This window comes from Acomys minous (genome assembly GCF_964271855.1).
Source record: "Acomys minous genome assembly, chromosome: 13".
NCBI lineage: Eukaryota > Metazoa > Chordata > Mammalia > Rodentia > Muridae > Acomys > Acomys minous.
In genome coordinates this window covers 14541043-14562940 of record NC_140495.1, presented here as the reverse complement: position 1 = coordinate 14562940, position 21898 = coordinate 14541043, and the positions used below count along the sequence as shown (strand labels likewise).

Sequence of the window (21898 nt, the reverse complement as noted above, 5' to 3'; positions counted from 1 at the left end):
GATGGCTACATGCCTACAGTTAATGTCTAGGTTTGTACTACCATGCCAAGTTGGTCCTGTTTGTTTTTAATTATTTTTGTGTGTGTGTGTGTGTGTGTGTGTGTGTGTGTGTGTGTGTGTGTGTGTGTGTGTTTACTGCCATGTATTTGGTTGTCTTTGCATAGGTGTCACCATGCACATAGCCAGAGGATAACTTGAAAGAATCAGCTTTTCTCTTTCTTCCTGTTGAATCCTGGGGATTGACCTTGTTTGTTTGTTTGTTTGTTTGTTTAATAGTTACAGATGACATGTATGCAGAACAGACAGAAAATCCAGAGAATCCATTGAGGTGTCCCATCAAGCTGTACGATTTCTACCTCTTTAAATGGTAAGGCTTTTTACAGTGTGTGTGTGTGTGTGTGCGTGCGCGCGCACGCGCTGAATTCCTGATTCCAGACTAGAACTACAAAATGCCTCCCTATGACAAGATAAACTTACAAAATAAAGACACCTCTGGATGGCAGAGGTGCATTCTCTACTTACCGCACTCAGGAGGCAGAGGCAGGTGGATCTCTTGAGTTCAAGGACAGCCAGGGCTATGTTGCAAAACCCTGTCTTGCAAACAACAACAATAATGAAGATGCACATGGACACTGAAAGGAAGTGGAGGTGTTGCTCAGGGTTAGAGTTGATGGTCTGGTGTGTCTGGAATTGAATCCTGTTACTGCCAAAGAAATAACTTGTTTTTTTGAGGCAGGGAATTATAATTTCTCTTTACTGGACACAGCAGCTCCAGTGAAGCATCTCCACATTGCCTACTTTTGTTCTCAACTCTTTCCTCACTTAACTAGTATCAGTTCTTACACATTTGTATAGCTTTGTCAAGAGCTATCTAGTTAACTTTCACATCTGTATCTAACATAGACCTGACACAGAGCCCTTCATTACATTTTGAATGGATGGATGAGTGATTGTAAGCTGATGCAGTGCACTCAGTACTGTAGGTTTAGAGGAAGTGAGCCCAGATTAAGATGTGTATTGGGATCCTAGCTGGTGAGTAGAAAACAGTGATGAAGGGCTGGAGAGATGGCTCAGAGGTTAAGAGCACTGACTGCTCTTTGAAAGGTCCTGAGTTTAATTCCCAGCAACCACATGGTGGCTCACAACCATCTATAATGAGATCTGGTGCCCTCTTCTGGTGTGCAGTTGTACATGCAAGCAGAGCACTGTATAAATAATAAATAAATACATTTAAAAAAAAAAAAAGAAAACAGTGATTAAACAGCTAGAGCTAGATCTTCTAGATGCCGAAGTCTGCTGCAATTGGGATACAGATGGATTTAAATAGTTGAACCTGGGGGCTAGAGAGATGGCTCAGTGGTTAAGAGAACTGACTGCTCTTCCAGAAGACCCTAGTTCAATTCCCAGCACCCACATGGCAGCTCACAATTGTCTGTAATTCCAAGACCTGACATCCACAGACAAACATGCAGGCAAAACAAACACCAGTGCACATAAAATAAAAACAAATAAGTTATTTAGTTTAACCTGAGGTGTAATAGGCAAATCCAGTGATTTATTCAGCTTTTTTAAATAAAGACACACACACACAAAAAAAAAAAAAAAGGAAAAAAAGGGGGCCCCACTTGTCATTGGCATTTACAGTGGCCCTAGTTGAGTTCCTGGAACACTGTGTGGACTACATGAAACTCCGTAGCTGTTTTACACCTCCAGGTCTGCTGCTGTCTCAAGAGGTTTTCATATAATTTTTGTTTGTATGGTCAATCTGGAAGGGTGAAATTATACTATTACCTATCTTTTACTGTAATATTCTTCAGCCCCCAGAGTGTGAAAGGCCGAAATGACACCTTTTACCTGACACCTGAGCCGGTCGTGGCTCCCAACAGCCCAATCTGGTACTCAGTCCAGCCTATCAGCAGAGAACAGATGGGACAGATGCTGACCCGGATCCTGGTTATACGAGAAATTCAAGAAGCCATTGCCGTGGCCAGCGCAACTACCATGCACTGAGGTGCCTCAGCCACAGTAGGGGGAAAAATCCAGGAAAAACCAGACAGACTTTTACACTAAAGAAGAGGCCTCCATTTTTCCTTTATTTTTATTTTTTTAAATTTGTAGTTACAATGCTTTTCAGGCTACTTCTGTTAAAAATGTAAAAGACAATGCTGCCCCTTTGCATCTTCATAAGCCTGGGTTCTGGGCTTCCTGAGGACCACATGTCCTAGGAAGTGGCTGGCTTTTTCTTTATCTTTTTTTCTTTTGTCTGGGGCATGGGGAGAGGGACTTGGACTGTTGGAGAGAGATGGGCCCTTCTGTTCCTCAAGGAAGATGGAGCTGCTGATGAATCAACCCTCCTGGGAGACTCCAGCCAACTCTCACTGCGGACCTGCGGACTTCACTGACCACGCGGAGACACTTTTTTTTTTTTCTTTTCATACTCAGACATAAACTTAGCATCTTAATGGAAGAAAAATGAGGGGAACTTCAATTATGATTTTATTAAAGACAATTTCTATTACACCCTTCTTTATGACAAGTGACATAGATGTTAAAGTAAAAACTTTACCATGCCTTGTTTTTTTGTTTTTTGGGTTTTTGTTTGTATCGGCCTATCATTGAGGCCTTAAACCTGAGGCTCCTGGGCCTGATGGAATTCCTGTAACATACACTTGTGTATCATATAGAGATACCGCTTTCTCTTATGTATTCTTATTCTAGTTGTTTATTAAGAATGACAAGCACGTCTTTTCAACAAGCTAGTGGATAACGTGTCTTTATTGGGGGAGGTGCTTTGTGGGAAAGTGGAAAGGAGGGGTGGGACAGGAAACAACCAGCGCAAGGCCCTGTGAGTTCCAGGAGCACGCTTTTATTCCTCCCGACTAGCCCCGCCTCGATGCGGGGCGTGGTGCCCAGTACGCATGCTCTGACACTTTGCGTCAGCGACGTACGCCGCGTAGTGACGAAATCATCTAGTTTATATTGGCGCGGTCCAGACGGTGGAGGCCTCTGCGGCGCGGTCCTCCGAGGCGCGCGTCCCGGCTCCTCGTTCGTCATGGCGGACTACCTGATTAGCGGAGGCACGTCCTACGTGCCTGACGACGGACTCACCGCACAGCAGCTCTTCAACTGCGGGGACGGCCTCACCTACAAGTGCGGGTCTGGGGCACCCATGTGGGCGAGGCGAGGGGTTCGCAGGCTGGGCGCGCCTGGATGAGGGCTTCATTGCCTGGGTGCGGACATGGGGCACAGGTTCCCGGAATTACCTCTCCGGAGAATAACTTTGACAGATGTGGGCCTGGGTTGGAGAGGGTCGTTTCAGCCGTGGTTAAGACTTGAGTCTTGGGACGTATGGAATTGTTAGTGTGCCGGAGCACTAATGACAGCTAACGCCCGTGCCATCTTGCCTGTACACGGCACACGGGCTCTGTACAACTCCCTGCTCAGAGCTTCACGGGATGATCTGTGGAGTTGGAGTGTCTTGGTGTTTTAAGCCTGAGAGTGCTACCTAATTCCTTCCTACAGCGATTTTCTCATCCTTCCTGGGTATATCGACTTCACTGCGGACCAGGTGGTGAGTAAAAGAAGGGACTGGGTTTTCCTATCTTGGTTTTGAGACAGCCCACCTATTCTGACCCTGGTTGCTCTGTAACTGGTTATGATCCCGAACTAGTGTCAGACCTGCTTCTCGCTTCTGATTGAGCACTAAGATTACAGTAGGCATTGCCGCTGTGCCCAGTCTAGCGGCGGTGAAGTGCCGCCTTTCACTTGAGGTAGTGCCCCAGAATGGGCTCTGGGGATAGGGGAAAGTCACTGGAACGGTCTTTCTGGTGAACATTGAGATGACCCAGGGCCCCTGTGATGGATCCTAAGGAGGAAGCCGTGTTTTCCTTTAACGGTCCTCTATCTCCTCAGGACTTAACTTCTGCTCTAACTAAGAAGATCACACTGAAGACCCCATTGGTTTCCTCACCTATGGACACTGTCACAGAGGCTGGAATGGCCATTGCGATGGCGGTGAGCCTTGAAGGGCATGGGTGCCATCTCAGCCAAAGATTGTGCCTCTTCTTCACCACTCACTCGTGTGTTCATCTTGTAGCTTACAGGAGGCATTGGTTTCATCCACCACAACTGTACTCCTGAATTTCAGGCCAATGAAGTTCGGAAAGTGAAGGTCAGAAGGGCGTGAATCATGGCCAGTTCCTAGGACTTAGGCTGGGATGCGGTGGGGGTGGAGGGTGTGCTCTGCACTTAAGGCTCCTTTCTCCTACTGTGAGGTCCAGTTACTGAGGAGAAAGACACCATTTCTCAAGCTAGTGCCCATTTGTGTCCTTGTTAGAGGGTTTGACTTGGTTCTGCTGCGCTGCCATACAAGACAGTCAGGCACAGGCCTCACTGTTTAGACCAGGAGCCAGATCAAAGTGTCTGGATTCAAAGATGCAGTGATCTTCTCAACGTCCCTTCCAGAAATACGAACAGGGATTCATCACTGACCCTGTGGTCCTTAGCCCCAAGGATCGTGTGCGCGACGTTTTTGAGGCCAAAGCCAGGCATGGCTTCTGTGGCATCCCCATCACAGACACGGGCCGCATGGGGAGTCGCTTGGTGGGCATCATCTCCTCGAGGGACATTGACTTCCTCAAGGAGGAAGAGCATGACTGCTTCCTGGAAGAGGTAGGTACCACTGCCTGAGAAAAGCTGAGGTCTAAGAACTTAGCTGAAGGGAAAGGCAGGTTCTTTTACCTACATGACATTACTGAGGGCCTCATTTTCTGTCCAGGAAAATTGCCCAGCCGTTTTTGTTTTTTTTGTTGTTGTTTTGTTTTTTACCAAATGAGGTTTCTGCATCCCTGCTCCCTGCAGGGACTCTGGTGACACAATGTCTGCTCGTATTTATTTGAGCTTTAATTTTTTCCACACTCACAGTGGAAGCTAGTTCTTGACCTTTCTGGTTCTCTCCTTCCTATGAGAGGATGCTCCTCGTACTGTGTGGCACTTTCACTACTGAGTGCCAGTCAGGGGGAGGGGATCGGGTCTCTGTATGTGATCATAGTCTCCTGATGTATAGTGTGTCCTGTGGGCAAGGGACGGTCCTAGTCTGTCTGGTCTTTCCTCTTGACTCCGTCTCCTAGATCATGACCAAGAGGGAGGATTTGGTGGTGGCCCCTGCAGGCGTCACTCTGAAGGAAGCAAACGAAATTCTGCAGCGCAGTAAAAAGGGTGAGTCCTAAAGGGGGGAAGGCGCCCAGAAGTACTGTGCAGGATCCAGACTCATGGCCCGCTCTGTCTTCAGGCAAGTTGCCCATCGTGAATGAAAATGATGAGCTGGTGGCCATCATTGCCCGGACAGACCTGAAGAAGAACCGCGATTACCCACTGGCCTCCAAAGATGCCAAAAAGCAGCTACTGTGTGGGGCAGCCATTGGCACTCACGAGGATGACAAGTACAGGCTAGACTTGCTAGCCCTTTCTGGTGTGGATGTGGTGGTTTTGGTAAGCTACAGCATAAGTAGGGTGAGGTTATGGGGTGCGTGCCATATCATGGTGCGGCTAGAACTTCCTTCCTGTCCTAGGACTCTTCCCAGGGAAACTCCATTTTCCAAATCAATATGATCAAATACATCAAGGAGAAATACCCCAGTCTCCAAGTCATTGGAGGCAATGGTAAGCAACGACGGCAGTGGAGGGTGAGGATGCGCCCTGTGCTCTTCTGCCACCAGCACCCTCACTGTTCCCTCTCTTCACTGTAGTAGTCACTGCTGCTCAAGCCAAGAACCTCATAGATGCAGGTGTGGATGCTCTGCGAGTCGGCATGGGAAGTGGTTCCATCTGCATCACCCAGGAAGGTAAAATGATGCTTTGATTGGGGCCAGTGGCTCTTAGGGGTACTACACTTGAGTCCTCCAACACGGGCACCTCTCAGGCCAACCAGGCCTCTTGGATGGGTGACATGGCTGGAAGCAAGACGAGTTCTTGTCATCCCTCACCTGCCACTCCCTGCCTAGCCTGGCCTCCTGCTCCTGCTCTGTGCCCTCTCTAAACTCTGGTCTGTTTGTTTTATTTAGTGGCTCCCAAGATCCCACCAGACATAAAGTCCCACAGCCCCAAATGCCCTTCTACTGTCACGGGCTGCTATAGTAAGTCCAGCCTGGCCCACTGGTCCGGCCCAGCTGCCCACTGCCCGGCTGCTTGGTTGACTGTAGCTGTAGCTCCCAGGGTTTGTGGTGCTGTTGGGTGGGCAGGTCAAACATGTACAGACCATGGTTTGGGGGCTGCTTGAGATCACAGCTCCTTCGTAGGGTGCTCATAGAGCAGGACCTCCTTCCTAAGGCAGGCCCTGCTCTGCCCACATACTCTGCAGTAGGCATGACTCAACAACCAATGGTTGAGCCTGCTCTCTCTTCTATGTTACCACTGCCCGGATCTTGCCTGAGCTGCCCACTATGCAGGAAGGGCTAGGCCTGACTTGGTACCTCTAGATACTAACTGCACGGTGACTCTTGCCCCATCTGATACCAGCTGGGCGGGGCTTCCCGGCTGCTATAAACTGCATGTGCCTGAGGCTGCTCTGGGCCCTGCACACATGCACGTGCATATGCAGAGGTGAAGCCAGCACAGCTGTACTATTGAAAGCAGAGGGGTAGCAGCTATCCCACACACATCTCTTCATCGGCTATTTTGACTTGGTTTAGGTGTCTTTCATTTCCTGGGTCCTGTGAGTGCCCCTTGGACCCCCCCATCCCGTATTGCACACCCATCTGTTCCTCCATCTCTCAACAGTGTTGGCCTGTGGGCGGCCCCAAGCAACAGCAGTGTACAAGGTCTCTGAGTATGCGCGGCGCTTTGGTGTTCCTGTCATTGCTGATGGAGGAATCCAAAATGTGGGACATATTGCCAAAGCTTTGGCTCTTGGAGCTTCTACCGGTAAGGCCCGGTCACCTTAGGGCCTGGCAGGGTCCTCTTTCCTGCAGTTGTCAGATTCTGCCCTAGCTCACTTTTCTGCCCACAGTTATGATGGGCTCCCTCTTGGCTGCCACCACTGAGGCCCCTGGTGAGTACTTCTTCTCAGATGGGATCCGGCTGAAGAAGTATCGAGGGATGGGCTCCCTCGATGCCATGGACAAGCATCTCAGCAGCCAGAACCGCTACTTCAGGTAGGACGGGCAGGCAAGTCACCCACTAAGTCCTGCCTTTGGTCTCATCCCTGTGGCATCTTTACCCATTTCTTTGCCTCTTCTAACAGTGAAGCTGACAAAATCAAAGTGGCGCAAGGAGTTTCCGGGGCTGTACAGGACAAAGGGTCTATCCACAAGTTCGTCCCTTACCTGATTGCTGGCATCCAGCATTCCTGTCAGGACATTGGTGCCAAGAGTTTAACCCAAGTCCGGTGAGCCTGGGTAGCTGGGCCAGGAGTGGAGGGAGCGGAACAAGGCCAGCTACTGCCTGCACCTAACAGCTGCTTCTCTTCAGAGCCATGATGTACTCGGGGGAACTTAAGTTTGAGAAGAGAACATCCTCCGCTCAGGTGGAAGGTGGCGTCCACAGCCTCCATTCGTAAGTAGCCCTATGCTTGGGGCGGGAGCTTTGCCAGCCTCAGTCCGCCTTCTCCCTGCCCTAAGCTCAAAGATGGTCTCTGCTCCCTACAGGTACGAGAAGCGGCTTTTCTGAAAACACGTCTGGTATATGCCTTGAATTTTTCAATAAAAGTTTGGAGAAAAAAAAGTGACAACTGATCTTTGAGTTCAATAGACACATGTAACTTTGCAGTCACCACCATCACAGGTGTTCACGAAGTATAGTCCCCTCATTTCTGGTAGTGCCTTGGGCCATGAGATAAAGGTACTTCATAGACATGGAAGTTCTGAAGAAATCAGCCATTGCGGTGTCCTCAAAGCTGCATATGACCAAAATAGATAGTGAACACTGCTTTGTTGGTGGACGGTCTGATGTATTTGATGCTAATTACTGCTTGTCTGTGTGACCTACCTTTTGCTTAATAAAAAGCCATCCCATCTGGGCAGGGCAAGAGATAGGTGGGGCTATGAGAGAGAGGAATTCTGGGAAAAAGACTGTCAGGAGGAGAAAGGAGACCTGAAGGGAAGAGAGGAAGGCTGCCATGGGTTAGCTGGAGGAGGAGCACATGGCCAGCGTGGGTCAAGAATCCAGCCCAAATAAAGAACATTAACAAGTGTGTGGGATTATGGACGGGAGGGGGCTAGATAGAGGTTATTGGAAGCAGATGGCATGGGATTGGGGCAGGGATCCCATGCCTGCCTCACTATGGGAGGTCGTTGAGAGGATTGATAACTGCCCTGCCCCGGGTTAACTAAGGCTTTTTTGTTTTATTTTATTTTGCTTTTTGTTTTTTGAGACAGGGTTTCTCTGTGCAGCCTTGGCTGTCCTGGACTCACTTTGTAGACCAGGCTGGGGAACTCACAGTGATCCGCTTGCCTCTGCCTCCACGCCTGGCCTAAGGCTATTTTAAAACATAACAAGTGTCTGTGTCTTGATTGGTTGCTAGCCGGGCCTACAGATAATACTGCTTCCTAGCCTTTAAGAGGTCAGGGAGTCCTGCATAGGCCGAATGAAAACGATTAGCGCTTACTTTCAACCCCTAGCCTGTCAGCAGCCATAAGCAACAACACAACAGATATCTGTATATAGGAGTATGAATTATCCTGGGTAAGCAAGACAAGTGTTGAAGATGCCAAAAGGCAGGGAAGGCCCTGGGGATCCCTGAGCTCGGCCACGTGCCACTGCCCTTCTTAACAGCTCTTGACGGTTCACTTTGCAGCTTGACCCAAAGAGGTGAGTGTAGTCTCTCCAGGAGGAGGAATGAGTGCAGCTCCTGTCACTCGACCTTCATGACACAGGAAGTTGAAAGTGGCACAAGCATTGGGCTGCAATGAAAACACCAGGGTTAGCATGCCAGCCCTAAGTAGGCCTGAACTAGATAGAATTTCCACTGCAAAGACCTACCGTGTCCTGCACCTCCACAGCGATGCCCCGCTGCCTCATGGCCTGTAGTACTTGGGAGTGCAGCCTCTCAGTCTTGTTTCCGGTGCCCACTACAACAATCTCTAGGGAAGGTGGAGACAACCAAGGGTTGAGGGTCTGAGATATAGAAGGTGGCCACTGAGGACCCAGCAGTAACCCATCACCCCATACCTATCCTGGGCTCCAACATCCAGAAGATGGAGAAGCTCTCCTCGGTGATGTCCTGATGAGATCCCACCTGTTATGGGAGCAGAAGCCACTCAACAACTCAAGGCTACACAACCTTTACCCACAGCGACACTAACCGGCAACAAAAAAAAGCTAAATTTGCTAGTAGGGAGTAGCTTTTGGCTCCAGGCAGCAATTTCACTGCAGGGCGGGACTCACATTCCACTGAACCACCGTCTGTGGGAGCAGCGCGCATGGACCAAACACCCGGCTTCCGTTGATCGTGAAACCTCTGCTACTGTAGCTATCGATGTATACGGGCAAGGGGTTCTCTTTTTGCAGCAGTGAGATGCGTGTCCGCTGGTACAACTCATCATCCGTCGGAGACAGCCGGTGTCCCCGACGCGGGGTCGTCCTGGAGAGGACAAAAGTCAAGAGGCTCGTCGTACTCCTCTGAGGCCATGTGGCCAAGGCAGGGCAGGGGGGCGAGCTCACCATAACTGATCCATCCGCTGACAGAGCGGCGCAGGTCGCGCTCGGTACAGGCAGCGAAACCCAAGGGCAGCGGCCATGGCTGCAACGGCGTGTAGGGTCCCGTTCGCAAGGGTGATGGGATCGCCACCGAGTTGTCTGTCTCAAGGTGGCCACAGCGCCCTCTGCGTCCCGGAGGGCACCGTGCAACATGACCCGCGCAGTGGGCACTGACATCTGTCTCGGTAGACTCTGTCCACGGGTGCAGTTCTTCTGTCTGCACCTGTCGCCCACCCCGCCCCCGGCCTCCACCGACTGTCCCTAAGGAGGGGGGGGGCGGGAAACACCTGCTAGCACGGGTGCCCTCAGGGTATTGTTTAAGCCACAGCCGCGGCCTGTTCCTCGGGTTCTCAGCCTTTATTCAGGGCTCCCAGGGACCGGGGCGGGGCAGCTGCGCACCTGGTCCTGTTATGAACACCTGGCCAGGATGTGGTGCCAGCCTCCAGGCCTCTAATCCCAGGCTTTGGAGTGTCGAGCTCCGTGGGCGGGGCGGATGGCTAAGGTTTCCCCTAGCTAGTCTCGAAATCGCTGCCCTCCCCAACCGTCACCCCCACGACCGTTGGCGGCAGCGCGGCGCTCCATGAGAGGCGTGGCCGAGCGTGGATTGGCTTCCCCGGAGCGCGAGGGGGTGTGGCCAGATGGTTTCTCCTTAAAATGGCTCCAAATCTGCCGACAGCTAGAGCCAGCGGAAGGGCACTCCGTGGCAGTGTACGAGTACCTGTTCTGGTGGGACGGACTGGGCCGAACCGGACTAGACGTGAAGTAGACAGCGCCTGGAACCTCACCCTGTCCTCGCGCGCCTTGCACGCGCGTACCGAGAGTCTCCCTCCCCCTGTCTTGAGCCGTGTCTAGGGCCTACTGGCGCAAGAGTCGCTGGCGCCGCGCGGCTTGGGCATCTCTGCGCACCGGTTCTGTCCTGGCCTCAGGGGAACTTTGTCGCGTTCTCTATCCGCTGGACTAGACGGGTGGGATGCTCAACAGCGTTGGGGCTTGGCTGTGGGGTTCTTGCAGGGCCGGGTTGCAACGGGTTTGGGTGGGGAGGCTGTCCTGCCGCTGGTATGTGGGCCAGTTTGGCCCCTGGCACTTCGTAAACTGGCAGCGTCACCGGACAAAGGGCCCCGAGCTTTGGGGTATCCCAGAAGGGGATGCATGGGTTTACTTCCTCTCAGGTCCCACGGGATCGCTTCCCTCTTGGTGCATTCTGAAGCCCGCCCGGTCACCATACCAGTGGCTCCTGCTGCTTGGGACTCATAAAGCTAATCCTGCCCTTCTAATCTAATCCGGATCGGGACCTGGTCCCGCGGGAGGCCCCCACCTTCTATTGTTCTGGGGCCCAGGTGAGCGCCTCTTTCTCACTAGACTGGATTGCAACACCTACTCCTTGTCAACCCACTGGGAAGGGAAGGGCGGGTTCCGGTTTGGCCCCAGGGCAAGTGACCCGGGGGCAGGAGCCCTCCTCCAACGGCTGGACAGCGGGCAACGGAATCCCAAAAGCAGCTGTTGTCTCCAGAGCATTCCAGCTGCGCTTGGATTTCGTTCCCTGCTCTCCTGCCTGAGCAGCGCCCTGACGCAGATGAGGTGGTCTCTAACCTCAGAAACACCGCTGGGCCATTCTGGTTTCCATCTCTCAGGTGCACCCACAGGCAGAGGTGACGAGAAGAGGCCAGGCTGATGGCCCTCTCTGGAATCTATGCAGAACTCTGACGAGGGAGGTCCTGGGTCCTCTGTGTATGGCCGCAATGGCGGTGAGTTCCCACAGGGCCGCCCAGCCCGCAGCTCGCTAAAGATAGCTTTTCACTTCCTGGGGAAAAACCACCCCAACGGTCTTCATGGAGGGAAAGTAGCTGAAGTCACCAACTTGCCGGTTGGTCCCAGGCCTGCTAGCAGCTGTACCACAGCATGGAAAGTGCTTTGGAATGACACGATCACTCCCGTTGGGTGGGCACCCAAGAAGCCATCGGGAATGTCGTGTCCGCCCAGTGCTCTTTCGGCACCTCCCAAGCCGGGCCTCACAGCCCTGGCCCAGAGAGAGCAGCAGCCTTGCCAAACTTTTCCTCTCCCTAGACTTCACTCCTCTCCAGAGCAAAGTTCACCAGTTGGATTCATTCATTCCTGGGGGAAGTGAAGGAGACTCATGTTACATCGAAATAAAAGCTTTTCCCTCAGTAAGCTCCACCTGAGATCTCTGCTTATTTGGGTCTTCTCCTGATCACATTTCATTGTCTCAAACTGACCAGAGTGGCCCAAAGAAGAATCAAAATTGCCGGTTACACCAATTTAAAGGAAAAACGTTAAAGCTGGAAATTCTGGAAATTAAAATGACTCTAATTTCTCAGGTATCAAGATGGGCAATTCAGTCAGGTTAGGCTCTTTCTGGAAATAAAGACATACTATATCATAAACGAGGGAAAACATGCAAATAATCTGAAAACTTTTTGGTTTTTTTTTTAAAGTATATGGTAAAGTGGAAGGCAGGCTTGGTGGTTCACGACTTTAATCCTAGCACGCAGGTGGATCTCTTGAGTTCAACCCCAGCCTGGTCTACAAAGCGAGTTCCAGGAAAACCTGTGCTACACAGAGAAACCCTGTCTCGAAAAGCAAAACAAGGGGGCAGGGTGTCTTTAATGGAACAACGTTATTCCCCTGACAATTCGTCTGGAGTGTCTGACATTTTAATTTATTTAAATGAGGCAAAAATGAAACCTCACAATAAACACAAGGATGTGAAACTTTGATGACAAAGTGTCTTGCTTGGTGACAAAGATCCGTTACCAAATTAATAATTCGGGGTGACGATGAAAAATATCCTAGGCGAAAAAGGGATCCTCAGATTTTGGGTCTAAGGCTCATGAATGCAAGAAAGGCTGTCCGGAGGGAACACTGGGGGCGTGGGTTGAATGGAAGCTCATTAGGCACGCTCGAGCGTTGGTCCACTCAGGAGGGTCCACCGTCGAATCTCCGCCCCAACCTGGCGGACCTCCCGGAAGCTCAACGGATAATTTACTTCCTGTTCCGCTTACTCTTCCGGTCGCCATGGCGACAGGGCGTCTTGGGGTTGGGGAGACGCTGGAGGCCCTTAACGCAGCTGTAGGGCCTGGTAACCCGGTATGGTTCAAGGAGACGCATGCCCGGCACCTGCGTGTCCGAGACTTCTTGGCACCGCGCAGTGCGCTACAAGCACGCTTCAGGGACGGCCAGGTGGGTGCGCGCTGGACAGGGCTACCTAGCCGGTTACAGGGCACTCGGTCCACTTACACGCCCGTCTCCCTGCAGGTGCCAGAGTGCGTGTTCCATGCGGTCGCCCGCCTGCAGGGTCCAGGAGTGGCTCCTGTGCTGCGCTGCGCGCCGACACCTGCGGGTTTATCGCTCCAACTACAGCGACCCGCAGTGTTCCAGCGTGTACTCGGTGCCCTGGCCTCCTATGCTACTCCCGCCAAGCCCGCCTCACCAGGCCCGCGACTTGTCCTACACTGCCCAGCATTGCGCTGCAACCCCGACACACTCCGCCTGAGCCAGCTGCGTGCCGTGCTCGTAGCCGATCACCTAGCGCGGATGCTGCGCGCCCATGGGTAAGCGCGTGTTCGAGGCTCTAATGGCAAAGACTGAAGCTCTGGGGACACACACAGGTGGGAAGTCACTGTGCCCTGGGCCTGGCTCGCAGGCTGACAGCCGCCATTGCTTTGCAGGGTATGTGTATGCTTAGTGCCCCCGGTGCGGGATCCGCACATGTCAAGTTACCTGCAGAAACTTCGGGTGGACTGGCCCACTGCCTCGAAAAGCACCTCTACCGAAACCCTGAGGACCTGTGTGCTTGCAGAACTTAATTCTGCTTCTGAGGAGGAAGCACTGCCCCCTGGCGTCCTAGGCCGAGTGTGTCTGAAGAAACTGCTAGAACAGAACCACGCAGCAGGCTATGACCCCAGCATAGACAACTGTTTGGGTAGGACAAAAGCCAGACCCGGGGTGGGAGGATCTCTCTGCACTGCAGAGCACCTCAGCTCCTTTGTTTTCCGTAGTGACTGAAGATCTGCTTGCTGTGCTGTCTGAGCTGCAGGAGGCTGTGCGCCATTGGCCAGAGGGTGGCCACCCAGGCCTGGTTAGTGGCTCCAGTCCTGACCTGTGCCCAAACTGGTTTTCTGTATCTTCGTAGTAACTGTCCTGTCTCTACCCAGGATGGAGACTCAGACGCTGGCATGGCTGGCTGTACGGTTGTACACGTGGTGAGCTGTGAGGAGGCCTTTCAGCAACAAAAATTGGATTTGCTTTGGCAGAAGTTGGATAACCAGGCTCCTCACAAGCAGGTTAGTTACCAAAGTAAACCACCTCCAACCTCAGAAGGCCCTTGAAGCCCACAGGGCCTGTTAGACCACGAGTTCAGAAACTGACATGGCCTTCAAGGCCTGTGACCAGGGGTAGTGGGCCGGTGATGGTGGAGTCTTAAGAAAACGTTGGACTGCGTCTTGAGGGCCTAGGCTTGCGGTACTCAGGCTGGTGGTTACAGACTGGGAGAAGCAGCATAGGAGCAACTGGTGTAGGTTCCTTGGAGACTAGAGGGTAGTACCAGCTGGTGTGGTCTCGTCTTCCACAGAAGCACCTGGTCTGTGGCCCAGTGAAAGTAGCCGGCGCACGTGGCACCCTGATGACTGCCCCTGAGTACTACGAGTGCGTGAGGTTGGAAGGATGGGCCACCGGAAGCCAGGAGCAGCTGAGGTGTGCGTAAGGAGCTTCCACTGGGGTCTTGCTCACTGGCTTTCTCTTCTAGGCTCAGACATGCTCAGGTGTGCAAGGCCTCAGCACTGAAGCATGGTGGGGACCTGGCACAAGGTACACCTAGGAGCCCCTGCTTGTGCCCTGAAGAGCAGGTCATTTATACCTCTGCCCCTAGTTCCTTGTCTGCAGACACTGACCAACCTCTCTCTCTCTCACCCCAGACCCAGCCTGGATCGAGACCTTTGATGTCCTCTCTGTGGCCACCATCAAATTTGAGATGCTAAGCACAGCTCCACAGAGTCAAGTAAGCCTGGGCGCCTCACAATACTAAGCCTGGGGGGTCAAGGTCTAGTGTCAATGCTGCAGCTCTGCTCCCATTCCCCAGCTCCTCCTAGCTGACAGCACCATCTCCACAAAGGGCACAAAGAGTGGCACTTTTGTCATGTATAACTGTGCCCGCCTTGCGACACTCTTTGAGGGTTACGACCATGGAATGAAACAAGGTCTGTATCCCACTTTTCCACTTGTCAGCAGCCTGGATTTCTCACTGCTCCAGGATGAGGTGAGCGTCCCTCCTGAGCAACAGCCATGGGCAGAAGGCGTGGACTTCCCCTCCTAGCACCCTTGTCTCCTACAGGGCGAGTGGCTGCTGCTTTTCAACAGTGTCCTTCCCTTCCTGGACCAGCTGAACCAGACTGTGAGCCTGGCCAGCCCCCCAGGGCTCCACATCCCTGTTCGCACGGAGATGGTAAGGCACAGAAGCCACCACACACACTATTCTTTATTACACACAAGTAACACGAGAACAAAGACAACAGCTCAATAATTCAATCTGTCTCTAGGTGTGCAAGTTCCTGGTGCAGCTCAGCATGGATTTCAGCTTATACTATAACCGAGTACACATTCTAGGGGTGAGCATACAGCAGAGGGGTGTCTGTGGGAAATGCAGGGCACAGGATAAAGAGGAGGGAAACAGAGGGTGAGCCTGGTTCCTTTTCTTTCAGGAACCTCGGCCACACCTCTTTGGTCAGATGTTTGCCCGACTCCAGCTCCTGAGGGCGGTACGTGAGGTGCTCCACACAGGCTTGGCTATGCTGGGCCTCCCGCCACTGAGCCACCTCTAAGGACTCAATAACTAGGAATGTTTACAAAAAACAGAACTTCACAGATGGGGGGCACTTAAAGCCAAAATAAATACAGTTTCCTCCTGTTGTAGAGAGAGGCATATTCTTGGTCCGCCTCTGTGGCACCCTACTGGAGTCCTTCAGGTCAAGAACCTACGGTACTGCTTCGTCTCAAAGCACACTGAGCGTGAGCACAGCTGGTCCCGGCTCCACTGTCTGCAGGTAGGCCCTGTCCTCACTTCTCCAGTGACTGTGAAAAAACTCAGTCATACCAGTTATAAACCTCAAGCCCCTGACCCGCCAGAGCACAGCGGTGGCCAAACTCAGGGCTCACGGGCCAGCAGTCCATGTCAGCCACGTCTGGCACATGGTACACAGTGCTGTTCATGAAGGTGGGCTCACCATGCCCCAGACGCCAGAAGGTCAGCCGCTGGTCTATGGAGGCTGAGACCATGAGGCTAGGACTTAGGATCTTGAGGCCTGTCACATGGGCAGCATGTGCACAGGGCACAGAATATTCCTCTAGGACACACAGCTGAGGCACCAGCTCAGCCTCCCCATCAGCTTCTTCCAGCTCTGGCATCTTCACAGCAAGCGTGAAGATGTGCAGGGACCCATCCTCACCGCCACTGGCCACAAGATGGTGGCCCTCAGGTGTAGGCAAGGTGTGCAGGCTGTTGACACCACAGCTATGGGCCTGGACAGTCAGGCAGGGGGTACCCAGCTCTGAAGGAAGAGAGTAGCTATTAGGGTCCTGCGTTCACCTTGGGAGAGGTGGTGAGGGGGTGTCCCGGTACTTACGGTAAGGAAGCCCAGGGTGTGCTGGGGATTCCAGGGTGGTGGAGCCTCGGTCCATTGCGGTGGTAAGATCCCAGAAGGCCAGGCTGCCATCTGTAGCAGCACTGCACAGGATCAGCCTCCTGGAAATCAGGAGAGGGCAGGGCAGCCAGATCAGTGGAAGGGATGGGATGGGAAGATGACAGGAGCCCTGGCCCCACCCAAACAGGACTGCCCCTCTCACCGCCGCTGGTTAGGTGCCTCATGCGTGAAGGAGTGGACTTTGAGGACACACCGCTTATGGTGGAAAGTCTCAGCAAGGAGATGCAGAATTCGCCCCGAGTCCTGCAAGAGAAACAGCCTGGGGGCGGGGGTGGGGAGGGAGCATCTCAGAGCCCATCCTGGAGCGCACACACCCACACCCCTTTGTCTCCTCATCCACTGGCTCTGTGTGCTCACCTCACGGCTCCATCACTACAGGCCGCAGCCACAAGGGGGCCAAGGCCAGGCCTATCGGAGTCAAGCTCACAAATAGCTAGAGACATGTACCTGCAGGGAGAACACAGCTGTCGGGCAGGGCCTGCAGGCCAGGAGATCCACCCCATGGCAGGGAGTACACATTACCTGGTCTCAGGGTCCACCTTGACCTTCCGATGGCGGTTGCGCTGTCGGTCCCAGTACTCGTCTAGCCGATGGGATGAAAGGTGCATGACGTGACACGCAAGGCGGCTTGGGGTGCTGGCGTCAGGAGTGACCATGATGCTGAAGCAGTGCATCTCGGCTCGACCCCCTGCGGATACTACCTGAGCAGTGAGCCCTGGCCCAGGATCCTGTGGACCCCCTGGGGTGCCAACAGCCCACACTGCCAGAGCACGGACTGAAGAGATGTGGTTACAAACAGCTGTGAGTGCGTGAGCTGAGCCCGTGGTTGTGGGAAGTGCTAGGACACAGACAGTAGTGTCCTCGCTGCATGTGAGCACGATGTCAATCAGACCAGGCCCCTCACTGCCAGGCTCCAGGTAGTCAGGATGCTCCAAGCTGGGTATCTCAAATTCGGGCCCCAGGGTTACAGTGCCCACACGCTTTACACATGTGATTTCCCGGCCATGCAGACCCTCTCGGAGAATCACATTTGGCCGAGTGCAGCCACCTAGAGCCCGGTACAGCATGACATCACCATCCTTGAGGTAGGCGAAGGCCATGGCTGACTCGGTATCAGAAAAGGCCCAAGAGCGGTGCCCTCCACCGCAGTTGACGATATGCAGCTTCTCATGGGACCGGGGGCTCCACACTACAAATTCGTTGGCATGGAAACCCAAGATGACCATGCTTCCATCAGGCACCATGCGAAGCCCAGCTACCCAGTTCATGCCTCGACAGGATTTCTGCCTTAGGACTGGCTGGAGCTGGCCGCCATGTACAAAGAGCTGGTAGTAGGTACCATCACGGCCAGTGCTGTACACATAGCCACCGTGGCAGGTGACTGAGGTCACACCCTGTTTCCCATGAAGGGAATGGAGGGAAGATACTGGGCCTAACCCTGTGGCAACATTCTCAGACCCAGTGCTGCCACCACCAGCTCCAGGCGCCTCGGCTCCAGTAATAGCCTTCATTCCAACCCTAGGATCTTTGAACAGACTTGGTCTGGCAGGGAATAGCAGCACGGAGCCACGGCGGTCCCCACAGACCAGGAAGTCACCTGGGGGCAGGAAGGCACTACATGTGTGCCATCTCTGCTTGCTTGGGGGAAGCAGGTACCGGCAACGTTCCTTGACAAAGATAGTCTTGCCAGTGGGTGCAGCTGAGATCTCCAAGCAAGCTACCACCCCACCAGGGCCTGATGCCAACAGAAGAAGTTCCTCATACCCACGAAGGGCCCAACTCAGGCTATGCACCTTCCCTTGGAACAAGCTCTGGTCCACAGCGGCAGTGGGTGTGTTGATGGGCACAACTTTGACGAGACCTTCCCCATTAGCCAGGGCACAGAGCCCAAAGCCCTCGGGACCAGGAGCTGCCTCCAGCAGGCAGTAAGACTGAAAGCGCTTGTCCTCCAGCAGCTGCTCCCAGCACTTCACCTCCAGATCGTAGAGGTACAGGGCCCCTGCATCAGTCACTGCCAGTACTCTCCAAGACCCAGCCAGAGTCACAGCCTTGAGGGCACCTGGCCGGCTAGGGGACTTGAAACACAGAGCTGAGACTCCCAAGCCTGGGTACCCACGGCCTACCAGGTGCCAGAGTCGAATGCCGGAGTCATCACCCCCAGTGATCACCCAGGCTTGCCTCTCATGAGTAGCTATGGCCCGGATCCCTCGGCCCTGGTGGCCCCGAAAGGCTTGAAGGATCTCACCTTCGTGGCTCCACACCAGGCAGACACAGTCCTCTCCTGCACTGATAAGATAATTCTCTAAGAGCTTTACCTGCCACACACGGGCACTATGCCCAAAGCAGTGACCAATATTCTGCACCCGACCCCCAGGCACCCGGAGGTCGCCCACCTTCCAGATACGGACACTGCGATCTTCTGAAGCGGTTGCTAGCAGGCCCTTGCTTTCTAGGTATGACATGCTGAAGATGACACCCACATGCCCACTAACCCGCCGGTCAGGTGCCACGGGTTTGTTATCTGTTAATGCGGTTGCTGGGTACCACACCAGGAGCTGGTTGGAAACCGCACCTGCCACGATAGTCAGCTCCTTCCAGGTGTCTCCAATCAGGCAGGCTGAGGAGAGGGTGCATCTATCTGTGCAGGGCACATCCTGCAGCATGCACCCTATCACAGGGTCATACAGCACCACTGAGTTGTGGCCCAAGGCCAAGGCTACATTGCCCTCAAGCCAGCGTACATCCCAGATCCAGTCAGACATGTTCCACAGGCCAGAGCGCCAGAGCTCTCGAAGGTGGCTCTGGCCCCAGCTAATTTTCACAATTCTGAGTCCCTTGCTCCCAAACACAGCTATCATGGCCTCGGAGTCAAGGTCTCCTTTGGGCTCTGGTCGCACTCGGAACCCATGGATAAGATAGTGACCAAGTAGGCTCTGTACTCGCTTCATCATGCGGAGATGCCCACCAAAGTCCAAGTTGTACACCAGTAAGTCAGGCCCCTCACCTAGACAGAGGAAAAGAGCCACATCAGAACCAGTCACCTAATTCTAAGGCATGTGAGGAAGAGATGGGAGCGGCCTACTTCTTAGCACATCGGTTAAGAATATGTCAGGAAAAAATTAAAAATTAAAAAAAATATGTCGGGACACAAAACCCTACTAAACCCTGGCCTCAGCTTCAGCTAGACTGTTACAAATGCATGCTCCTCTCAGCCACATGATTTTGTGGTAAGGTCCTCCCATATAGACCAGGTTGGCCTTGAATTTAAAAGCCTCTTGCCTCAGCCTCCCAGCTGCCGGGATTATAGCCATGTACCTTCAAGCCTGGCTATCAGTCACCCTGAACACACATTCACTGGGACTGCCCCTGGTGCAGCATTCTTACACTCAGATGGAAAACCCTTCCTTTGCTCTAGGCCCCAAATTCTCAGCTTCATCTGCCTCTATATGCCTCCTTCCTGGTTCTCCCTCGCTCAGGGAAAGGCTGTGTCAACCTTCCCTCCCTACATCCCACAACCAGAATCCCCCCCCCCCCCCCAGTCTAATCCCTATGCCTACTCAGAGACAAGGGGCAGGGGCAGCGGAAGCAGTCTGCACTTCGCAGGCAGGGGCCTAGGCTTGAGTTCTGGTCCCCACTACCAGCCCTTGTATGAGACTGAGGCTTGGAAGGTAAAGATGAGGTAGAGTTATCAAGAACCCAGACAGAGGGCTGGAGAGATAGATGGCTCAGAAGTTAAGATCACCGACTGCTCTTCCAAAGGTCATTAGTTCAATTCCCAGCAACCACATGGTGGCTCACAACCATCTATAATGAGATCTAGTGTCCTTTTCTGGCTTGCAGGCAGGATACTGTATACATAATAAATCTTTTAAAACAAACAAACAAACAAACAGGAGAGCTGGTGTTGTTAAAAAAAAAAAAAAAAAAAAAAAGAACCTAGACAGGGCTTAACACGGCAGAAACAAAACCGACATCTTCTGTGTTACCCACATCCCTAACTTGTACTCAGAGGGGCTTGTCCAATGCCTCCCTCTGTATGAACTCACACGCTTCCTGGGCAACCTTTTATATCCCATCCATGTGTATAGAACCCACAGACAGTTCCAGAATTGGCCTCTCAGCTTCCTTTTGGCAATCCTGCAGCTGTTTCCCATCGTCTCACCTTCACCATCATTATCAGAGCTGCTCACACCTGGGAAACAATCCCAGCCTCTGCCCATCCCCAGGCCTTCCCCTCCCCCAGCCCAAACCCAGAGGGACTAACATCAGCCCTCACGTCTTAATGATCCATAGCTGCTCTTCCTCCGAATCCTACACATTTCCTATCCTGAAGGGTTTGCTGGTCCCACCTTGACAGAGTTTAGCTTGCTGGAGCAACCCACCACCCCCTTTACCAACTCTAGATTATACCCTCGGCATACAATCCTGTTGGGGGGCCGATGATGGCTGACCCAAAGCATAACTCTCAGGGCCAGGGACCCTTATAAAACCCATCATCACCAATAGCTAGTGGCTTCGTATCAGGTCCTGCTGCACCTCAGATGCATCTCAGGACTTTATAACCAGACACTGGGGCATGGAATTACTGACCCAGTTGGTTCAGGGCCTCAACCATCTCAGGAGGGACCTCAGGCTCAGCCTCTCCCAATACTGCGCTACAAATTTTGGCGACCCTACTTTCCTTTCAGGCCTCTCCTCTTTGGGGGCGGAGCCTCCCCTCCCCCAGAGGCCACACTCCTGCCACGCCCCCTGGGGCTGTCCATTCTCTGCTACCACCCCAGGGGTTTTGCTCAACTGAGTTCGTCTAGGGGTGCACACGCCCCTCCCCCAACATGGAACGACTGCGTACCCCACACCTTCCCGCGTCTCTGCCCACACTTTTCACCATGGCTGCAATTTATAAAGAGCTGCCACAGCTGCGACAGACTTTTGTCTCTCGAGCCCCGCCCTCCTAGGGCTGGCCTGTGTTCCCGCCACCTCCGAACCTGCCTTATCCCACCGCCAGTCCCCAGCTCGCTGCTCCCCACCTTCTCCCTGGGGCATCATCCCTTTGTCCCCTGCGACCATCCCACCCCAGGGGGGCGGCCAGTTCTTCGCCTGCTAGCACGACTAGAGCCGACCAAGCCTCACCCGCCAGCAGCCTGTCCCCAACACACTCCAGACCCGTGACCGGGAGGAGTATGAGCTCGGAGGTCGCCCGCGGCCAGACATAGTCCCCGAGAGCGTCCATGACGGTCCTCAAGCTGCCGCAGCTGCCACCCGCAAGAAGAGAGCAGCGTTCTCGCGAGAACCAGCCGTCTGGAGAGCCGCGCTGCGGAGCTCCTGAGCCCTTAGCTACAGGTAGCAGAGCCCCGGCGCTTGGCCGCAGACGTCCAATGACGACCCTCTGCCCCACGCGATCCCGCTCGTGATTGGCTCGGCCAGGGAGTCGTCCCTCCTCCCACCCCCGTGAGGCTGGCAGGGGTGGGGAGGGCGGCTGGCCACCCCTCCCC

General features: G+C 53.5%; 5 protein-coding genes across 11 annotated transcripts in view; 3 read left to right on the top strand and 2 right to left on the bottom strand.

Annotated features, from left to right (window-relative positions):
- The window catches only part of QRICH1 (glutamine rich 1), a 44517-nt gene extending 41762 nt beyond the window's left edge, over nucleotides 1-2755 (top strand). For all 6 annotated transcript variants that reach the window (XM_084752648.1, XM_084752649.1, XM_084752651.1 and 3 more), the window contains 2 exons: nucleotides 277-367; nucleotides 1818-2755. In XM_084752648.1, the coding sequence (XP_084608774.1) occupies nucleotides 277-367; nucleotides 1818-2010 (284 nt within the window). In that variant the 3' untranslated portion in view covers nucleotides 2011-2755. The remainder of the gene's footprint in view (nucleotides 1-276; nucleotides 368-1817) is intronic.
- A 197-nt stretch (nucleotides 2756-2952) lies between these two features.
- On the top strand, nucleotides 2953-7726 carry IMPDH2 (inosine monophosphate dehydrogenase 2). Of its 2 annotated transcripts, XM_084752676.1 has the most exons (15): nucleotides 2953-3150; nucleotides 3523-3571; nucleotides 3913-4014; nucleotides 4097-4171; nucleotides 4465-4671; nucleotides 5130-5217; nucleotides 5291-5490; nucleotides 5571-5661; nucleotides 5748-5843; nucleotides 6063-6134; nucleotides 6778-6921; nucleotides 7007-7151; nucleotides 7241-7384; nucleotides 7468-7551; nucleotides 7644-7726. In XM_084752676.1, exons 1-15 carry the CDS (start codon nucleotides 3053-3055, stop codon nucleotides 7663-7665), a joined length of 1617 nt encoding a protein of 538 aa, XP_084608802.1. In that variant the 5' UTR covers nucleotides 2953-3052; the 3' UTR covers nucleotides 7666-7726. The 2 variants fall into 2 exon arrangements, with proteins under 2 accessions (XP_084608802.1, XP_084608803.1); XM_084752677.1 differs by lacking the exon at nucleotides 6063-6134 and having other exon boundaries at nucleotides 2954-3150.
- A 922-nt stretch (nucleotides 7727-8648) lies between these two features.
- On the bottom strand, nucleotides 8649-10639 carry NDUFAF3 (NADH:ubiquinone oxidoreductase complex assembly factor 3). The gene is made up of 5 exons (XM_084752776.1): nucleotides 9658-10639; nucleotides 9382-9577; nucleotides 9166-9232; nucleotides 8977-9077; nucleotides 8649-8897 (listed from the first exon to the last, which is right to left on the bottom strand). The coding sequence occupies exons 1-5, from the start codon at nucleotides 9732-9734 to the stop codon at nucleotides 8781-8783; spliced, it is 558 nt and encodes a 185-aa protein (XP_084608902.1). The 5' UTR covers nucleotides 9735-10639; the 3' UTR covers nucleotides 8649-8780.
- Nucleotides 10640-12697: 2058 nt separating this feature from the next.
- DALRD3 (DALR anticodon binding domain containing 3) lies at nucleotides 12698-15620 on the top strand. Its single transcript, XM_084752689.1, has 12 exons — nucleotides 12698-12891; nucleotides 12967-13262; nucleotides 13380-13633; nucleotides 13710-13789; nucleotides 13866-13994; nucleotides 14282-14355; nucleotides 14456-14517; nucleotides 14625-14707; nucleotides 14789-14965; nucleotides 15041-15151; nucleotides 15246-15314; nucleotides 15408-15620. Exons 1-12 carry the CDS (start codon nucleotides 12727-12729, stop codon nucleotides 15525-15527), a joined length of 1620 nt encoding a protein of 539 aa, XP_084608815.1. The 5' UTR covers nucleotides 12698-12726; the 3' UTR covers nucleotides 15528-15620.
- Nucleotides 15621-15765: 145 nt separating this feature from the next.
- On the bottom strand, nucleotides 15766-21805 carry WDR6 (WD repeat domain 6). Its single transcript, XM_084752611.1, has 6 exons — nucleotides 21537-21805; nucleotides 16929-19410; nucleotides 16764-16853; nucleotides 16549-16665; nucleotides 16329-16447; nucleotides 15766-16253 (listed from the first exon to the last, which is right to left on the bottom strand). The coding sequence occupies exons 1-6, from the start codon at nucleotides 21634-21636 to the stop codon at nucleotides 15790-15792; spliced, it is 3372 nt and encodes a 1123-aa protein (XP_084608737.1). The 5' UTR covers nucleotides 21637-21805; the 3' UTR covers nucleotides 15766-15789.
- Nucleotides 21806-21898: the final 93 nt, after the last annotated feature.